At 39.8% G+C, this 8,286-nt stretch overlaps 1 protein-coding gene across 1 annotated transcript in view; it reads right to left on the bottom strand.

Annotated features, from left to right (window-relative positions):
• The window catches only part of dhtkd1 (dehydrogenase E1 and transketolase domain containing 1), a 33,857-nt gene that overhangs the window by 6,194 nt on the left and 19,377 nt on the right, over positions 1–8,286 (bottom strand). The window contains exons 10-11 of the mRNA XM_020529249.2: positions 6,823–6,905; positions 3,363–3,532 (exon numbers count right to left, since the gene is read on the bottom strand). Coding sequence (XP_020384838.2) covers positions 3,363–3,532; positions 6,823–6,905 — 253 coding nt within the window. The remainder of the gene's footprint in view (positions 1–3,362; positions 3,533–6,822; positions 6,906–8,286) is intronic.

The raw sequence follows: 8,286 nt of genomic DNA, 5'->3' as shown, positions 1-8,286 counted from the left end.
CCTCTCTGCTCCTATGATGCTGCTTGGCCTGCTGTGTTCATTCAGCCGTGCACCTTGTTGTCTCGGATTCTCCAGCATCTGCAGTTCCTACTATCCCTACTATCTCTCATTCCATTAATCAGCTTACCGTGCTGTTGAATTTTCTCTCTGCTGTTAGATTCTTAAAGTCATAGAGATGTACAGCAGGAAAATAGACCCTTCGGCCCAACTCATCCATGCTGACTGGATATCCTAAATTAATCTAGTCCTATTTGCCAGCATTTGGCTCATATCCCTCCAAACCTTTCCTATTCATGTACCCATCCAGATGCCTTTTAAATGTTGTAATTGTACCAGCCTCCAACACTTCCTCTGGTAGTTCATTCCATACACGCACCAACCTCTGTGTGAAAAGGTTGCCCCTTAGGTTCGTTTTAAATCTTTCCCCTGCCATCTTAAACCTATGTCCTCTAGTTTTGGACTCCCCTATCCCAGGGAAAAGACTTTGGCTATTCACCCTTTCCATGCCCCTCATGATTTCATAAACTTCTATGAGGTCACCCCTCAGCCTCCAATGCTCCAGGGAAAATAGCTCCAGCCTATTAAACCTCTCCCTATAGCTCAAACCTTCTAACTCTGGCAACATTTTTATAAATCTTTTCTGAATCCTTTATGTATCACAACATCCTTCTTATAGCAGGGAGACCAGAATTGAATGCAGTATTCCAAAAGTGGCCTAACCAATGTCCTGTACAGCTGCAACATGACCTCCTAACTCCTTTACTCAATGCACTGACCAATAAAGGCAAGCATACAAAACACTTTCTTCACTATCCTGTCTATCTGTGACTCTACTTTCAAGGAACTATGAACCTGCGCACCGAGGTCTCTTTGTTCAATAACACTCCCCAGGACATTACCATTAAGTTATGGTGAGTACTGTCATTTCCGGTTTTGACGTGTATGGGTTTATATATGGGTTCCAATTCTATATGTTTGAATGTATGTTGATCATACTTCAATCAACAAACATATAGAATTGGACCCCATATATAAACACATACAGATCAAAACCGGAAATGACAGTACTCACCATAACGGACCAGACAGTATAAATTCCAAGCGGAGTAGAATAACATCGCTTCATTGGAGGCTCCACTGATGATATCACCTCGCACGGTGACGAAACGTCTGAAAAAGAACAAGCCAGCTCGGCAAGTAAGTCAACAACCTCACCCACAACCCAAGCTACATATTTTTAATATGATATTCAAGTAGAAAGTTCTCCCAAGCGGCTTCACAGAGACACAACCAAAGAGCAACACTAAGCTGTAGAATGGAGGGATTAAGAGGAGTGATTAAAAACTTGGCTGAAGAGGTGAAAATTAGCCAAGAAGTTTAAGGAAGGCATTCAAAGTCTCAGGTCTAGATGTCCTTAAGTTATTGCTGCCAATGGTGGGGCAAAGGAAATTGAGGTCATGCAGAAGTCCAGAGTCGGAAGAGTGCAGAGTTCTTGGAGGATTATGATGTTGGAGGAAGTTCCTCAGTTAGATAAAGATTAAGCCATGGAGAGCTATGAGCATTTTAGACAATTTGATATTTATAGTGTTTGTCTAAACGAAACCAACGTAGATCAGTGAGCATAGTAAGGGTAGGGTGGGAGGGATTTAGGACAGGTTAAGATACAGACAGCTGCTTTGAAAGAACTCATGTTTATGGTGAGTTCAAGGTGGGAGGACAGCCAAGGAAATATTGAACTGCAAGATAACAAAAGCCTGATGTGGGTTTCAGCAGATGAGCAGAGGCAGGAGCACAGTGGAGCAATACTGGTGATGGGAAGAAGGCTATCTTAGTGACAGACAGGATACAGTTGGAAATTCGGCTCAGAGTCAAATAGGATATGGAGGCTGCAAAATGATATGTCTGTCAAAAATCAAATATGTAGCACTGTCCAAACATGTGCAGGTTAGGTGGAGTGGCCATGCTAAATTGCCCATAGCATCCAGGGATGTGGAGGCTAGGTGGATTAGTCATGGGAAATGCAGGGATGGGATAGGGGGGATGCTGTTCAGAGGGTCAGTGTGGACTCAATGAGCTGAATGGCCTCATCCCTCACTGTAGGGATTCTATGATTTATATTGAACTCACTCCAGAGTTCATTTGAGGCAACTGCACAAATGCTGTGGAATTAGAATATCTTCAAGAAACTTTGATGTTTAAAACAATAAATATTACTGATACCCATAAATTTTTATTCATATTCGTGTAAAGTATAATAAAAAGAGAGGGGTTAGTTTTGAGAATACAGATGTCTCCTCCACAGCTAAATAGCCTCATCAGCTGATTGCTGGGCAAATTGTCAAGGTAATGAATGCTTGGTGTGTCAGAACAGCATTTTTTTTTTTCTTTTTGTGTCTTTAAAAAGTGTGGACTGCAAGGAGAAAGAACGGCATAATTTCAGAGCAAGGAATTTGACATCGATTATAAAGTTTGTTTTGCAGCTTTGGGTTCCCGCAGTGTGCAGACAATCAGGAGCTGGGGAGTGGTCATGAATGAAGCTGACTGATTCTCAGCTAACTGAGCAGGTTGGAACTGGAAACGAGAGAGAAGGTTATGTTGTTATCCCCAGCAGAAATTTTCTACTCTGCAGTAAAATAAAACTCAGTTTCAACTTAAATAAAACCAGTTCCCTTTACTGCGGCAGTTGCTGCATGCCGAATTTTAAATTAATAAATCAGACATTTTCCAAGTATATCAGTCACTGCGGTTTTACAAAGATCAGGAGGCAAAGACCACTGAACTGACTTTCCTGATTCTTTTTCCTCTGCTAACAATCTATTTATTTGTGTCAGGGAGTGTTTATAAGGGCCAAGGAACCAAAACGTTAACTCTGGTTTCTTTTCACAGATGCTGCCAGACCTGCTGAGATTTTCCAGCAACTTCTGTTTTTGTTTCTGATTTACAGCGTCTGCAGTTCTTTTGGTTTTTATTCAGTGTTTATAAGGGAATTAGAGTTTTAGGTAGTAATGCTATATACCAATTGTTTATTTATTTAAGTAAATAGACTGTAATCATTCTTGTTTCAAGCAGAAACTTAATGCTTGTTTTCCATTAACCTTAAATCTGAAAGCCAGGTAAACTGGGGTACAGTGTGTACCTTTAAAAGAAAACTTTACCAGGAATAGTGAGGCTCGATTCACAGCATGCTACCCCAGTGGGCTGTAACAGGTGTCAACAATTTTTAAAAAATGCTTTAATAAAAGGTTACACCATCCAAGAAAGGAGGAGGAACTGAGGCCTTACACGTGGAACAAATGTTTGTGGACAGTATGTATCTTGCGCTAAGTGTTCAAAGTTAACATAATATTTGCTAAGTGCCTGACCTTTTGCATTTTTGTATCTTTCCATTTGTTGCTGAAGTGCCTCCAAGGGGAAAGGACAAAGCTCTTCTATTCTGATGAGTGCTGTGTTCTGTCCTGCCTCTCCTAAAGACTCACGGTGTTTAGCCAGAGTATAATAGTGCTTTCCTGAACATAGCACCACTCGAGTCACTCTGAAATAAATAAGAATTCACAAAAAATGGATTTTAACAGACCAGTATAAGAAGATGGCACAACCACATCATAAAAGTGCCTGATTATTAATACACTAAACAGTAAAATCAAGAAAGAAAATGTTTTCAACTTCTAGAACTGGCAATCTTCAATTAGTTCAAAATTGTGTCAGATATTTAAAAATGTATTTGAATAATTACAGAAAATCTGACATCAACCTGGAAAAGGCTGACATTACCCCAAGACTATCATGTTCTGTTCATGAAAATCTTTCGGGAAGAGTCATTCAGGTTATCAAAGTGTACGCAGTAGAATTTTCTGCCAAATGTACAAGGATTACACTTAAAGTCGGTGAAGAATGTATTGCCATGGTTTCCAAGCATGCACAACCCAAACTGCTAAATACTTAAGAGCCTACCACTAGCCTTTAGGTTTTAAAACGGGGAAAAACAAAACTCAAAAGACCATATTTGAATTTTTCCCCGAAGGATGTTAAGCCGCCTGACTAATTAAAGCATTCACCTGAATTACCATTTTGGCGCAAACATGAAATGTAAAGGAAAGAACATGGTTTAAGCAAATTCCTTATTTCATTTGAAAATGCTTCATATTTTCCTCTGAACCTGTTCAGAGATGTTATTACACGTCTCTAGAGGAGTTGGGATTTGAACCCAGCACTCCGCCCCCAGCCCAGAGGTAGGGAACCACTGCACCATAATTTTCTGATGTGCAGTGACTCAGTTAATTCATACAAAGCAAGATCCCATAGAGCATAAGACGTGTGTTTCCCATGGTGTTAGTTGAGGGAAGAATATTGATCAGGGAAGATTAATGTCCTGCACGTTGAATAGTGTGAAGGAGTACCTCGACCATCTGAACAATTCAAAAACTATTTGATTTGTCATCCATTCCAAAGGGATGGTGTTTCAAACAACACAGCACTCCATAAAAGGAAAGAAGGATTTGTATCAGTGTGGATACCATAATCTGGTTACATTTCACAGAGGTGTCTTACAGAAGGAATCTTTCACTGCAATAAACTCACCATAGTCCTAGCAGGCCATAGGGTTGCTGTGTCTCTAACAGAGAGAAGACTGGTGGTGGTTTAACCTGAAGGTCACCATGCCTGAGGCAAGGGGAAAGATTGAGAAGAAGAGTCCATCATGGTAACCGCAGCCAGTGCAGGAATCGAACCCATGCTGGTCGTATCAATGTCACAAACCAGCCATCCAGCCAACTGAGATAGCTGACTCCTTGACTGGATTCAGAACCAATTAATAGTACTAATGGACTGGCATTTGAATCCTTCCTTTATGGTGTCATGATGTTAAAAAAAAAAAAATCTGCTCTCAGGCCAATTTTATGACTCATGATGTGAGGTATGATTAGCATGGATAGCACATGAAACAATACTTTTCACTGTATCTTGGTACATTTGACAATAATGAGTCAAAAAAGTGTGCACATGCAGGACAATCAGCAAGGTCAGGGGAGAAGATGAGATTGATTAATTACTGATTGGGCAGTTTCAAATTGTCTTGGTTTAAAAAGATTGGAGAGAGATAAGGATTTGTACAATATTGAAGACCTGAGAAAGTATGTTAATGGAAAACAGTGGCAATGAGACTTGACAAAGTGGTTTTAAAACCTAACAGATTGAAAACAGAAAACAAAATAGGGATCCTTCTTTCTTATGTGGGAATTCAGATGAATGCACACCTCCTTGAAAATGATACTACAGGTAATAGATGCTAACACTATGCCTTTATATACAGGTGTACACAAGGATACAAATTCACATGAGAGATAAATGTGTGTCGTAAATTATCATCATTTGGGATTTAGATTCTTAGAATTGAGCTAGATGTGTTGTTTCATTTCTATGAAGGTAACTATTTTTTAAATAAAGGTTAAAAGGTCCTTTAGTGAAGTGGAGACATAATTTCCAGGAAGATATGTGACTGGTAACTGCCTCGTAGGACATCAGTAGTGTTAATGGATGAAACATTTATTCTGCTGAGTTTACGACAGATTTATATATTAAAAAAATCAAAAGCCACTAGTTTAGCTTTGACTTCAGTTCAGAAAAATCAGGAGTTTAATTCACCCCCTCCCAGCAGAGTGTTAGTTGGTAGAATATCCAGAACTGAGAATTTATCGAATGTCAAATTATCAGACTTTGGGGAAAAGAAAACTTTAGGCCGTTGGAATTAAGAAAGGTCCAAGGCAACAGACTTGGAAAGATGCCATAAAACTATCTCAACCGTTCAGGGAGGAGAACTGGAAAGAGAGTCAGTTTAAAAAAAACTAAAGAGTTGAAATAGGGGTGCTATTTCTCTGGGAGTGAGTATCTGTAAAAATTAGTGTTGAGAAATGGATTGAAAATTTGTTTTGCTGTTAAGATATTGCTAAACTGTCTTATGTATTTTAATATCTAAATAAATAACTATAATATGTACATAGACCCCTCTTGCTGTATAAAGACATACTGCTTTATTTTCTTTGTGTAACAAACTTCTGTCCAGCTATTAAACCAATAAAGAACAATTGCAGCCTTGTGTTTGTATATTACTTTCAAAAATTAATTCTTGTGTGTGTTGTGTGTTGTTGTCTAGGCCACCATTTATTGCTCAGAGGGCAAGTGCTGTGGGTATGGAGTCACATGTAGACTGTACTGGGCGAGGACAGCAGATTTCCTTTCTTGGAAAGATAGGTATTGGTGAATCTATCAGTTTCCATTTGGTTAGTTTTTTAATGAATTGAGTATTCCATCATCTGCCATGGTGGGATTTGATCATTAATCTGGGGTTCTGAATTACTATCTCCATGATACTATCATTACACTACCACCTTCCCTTATGTTCAGTGACTAACTGTGACAGTAACCAACGACATTGACTTGCCCAGTATTACCATCAGCTGTGATCAGAATATTTAAATCCCAAAGTGTATCCGAAATCTTTTGGCATTTCAATTCATCAGGCACCATCCATGGAGAGAGAGTAAGCTAATGTTGTTTTGAGTCTAGATGTCTCTACATCAGCTCTGATGAAAAGTCACCTAGACTCAAAATGTTAGCTTGTTCTCTTCTCCATAGGTGCTGCCTGACTCGCTGTAATCGCCAGCATTTTTGGTTTTCAATGCAGATTCCAGCATCTGTAGTAATTTGCTTCTATAAAGTAGGAACGTTTTGGACACTGAAATGCCTATGTAGCTGTCCAAAAACCTTTACTGTAAATGTCTTTTTAAAAAGCTTCGCGATCATTTTGGAAAGAGATTGAAGAATTACATTTTTGGATCCACTTTTGAATCCCCGATGACGGGTTTAAAAGTCGTTCCTGGTGCCATCTCATCCAAACTGGAAACAGCAGCCTTCGGAAAGAAAACACAAAATTCAGAAATGTTAGATATCACAAAAATATTTCCATGTTACATTTCATTGCCAGGTCTGCTACAGGAGAAGTCAAGCTGCATAAAAGAACTATTTGAAATATTAAAGTTTTTTTGACTAAATATAAAATATTTGCTGTGAAGTACACACAGAGTATGGTGTGTGTATGGAATGAGCTGCTAGAGGGGGTGGTAAGGCTGGTACAATTACATTTAAAAGGCATCTGGATGGGTACATGAATAGGAAGTGTTTACAGGGTAATGGGCTAAATGCTGGCAAATGGAACTAGATTAATTTAGGATATCTGGTTTGACATGGACGAGTTGGACCAGAGGGTCTGTTTCCATACTGTGACTCTATCTTTTGTCTCCAAATGCTCCATAGCCAATTGTTGCACAGTGTAAGTCATCCCATAATTGTCAGGGAAGTGTCATAATTCAACCATAAAATTTACAGTACAGAAGATGGATATTCAACCCATTGTGTTTGTACCATACCACAGATGACCCCAAGCAGGAGCAAAAACATAAGAGAAATGAATAGGGGTGGGGGAAGGCTGAGGAGGTGGGGAGGGATAGAAAGGAGGGAGGGCAGTGTTGGAGAGGCAGATCAGATTTGGGCCAAGATGACGGTGGGATCAAGTTGGGTTGAGGAAGGAGCTAGCAGCCATGAGACCCCAGCACTCGAAGCAAATTCACTGTGTATTTATCCATGTTGTATCAAACTGCCATCGTACATTAAAGTGCAGTCTCTGTTCCAAAGCAGGAGCCAATTTGTTCACAACAAACAGTAATGAGGCAATGTCCAGACCATCTGTTTTTGTGGTATTAATACAAGGATTAAATTGGGCAGGATATCAGGATAACTTTGCTGATCTTCTTTAAACCACAGAGAATCTGGGGGCCTTAGTTTGACCTCTTATCTGAAAGACAGCAGTTCGGGCAGTGCAGGATTTCCTCAGTATTGTCAGCCCTTGACTGATGTCCTCAAGTGGGACTTGAACTCAGAACCTCAAATGACTCGCGATAAGTGGACAAGTCTCTGAGCTGCAGCTGGCAAAACAGAATCTGAAGATTTTAGCTAAGGTTACGGAGAGAAGGGAAAAAGAGAGAAGAAGCAACTATTGGAGAGACAGGCACCAGGCATGAAGACATCATGGCTTTGAAGCACTAGAAGAAACAGAATTCTAAGTCATACAGAGGATCGAGTAACTGAGTCAAAGCATTGTAACAGGACTGGAAGCAGTGAACAGAGGATTTTGACTGGAGTTGATGAACATTAATTTTAAAGAATCAGCTACAGGTGTGTGTAGAACCAACAGGGATGCACAATCTGAAGCAGACCTGGCATGCAGAAGAACCC

The sequence above is a fragment of the Rhincodon typus genome, chromosome 22 (assembly GCF_021869965.1).
Source record: "Rhincodon typus isolate 14 chromosome 22, sRhiTyp1.1, whole genome shotgun sequence".
Classification (NCBI taxonomy): Eukaryota; Metazoa; Chordata; class Chondrichthyes; order Orectolobiformes; family Rhincodontidae; genus Rhincodon; species Rhincodon typus.
The sequence above is the reverse complement of the archived record's forward strand: the minus strand, read 5'-3'. Positions and strand labels throughout refer to the sequence as shown.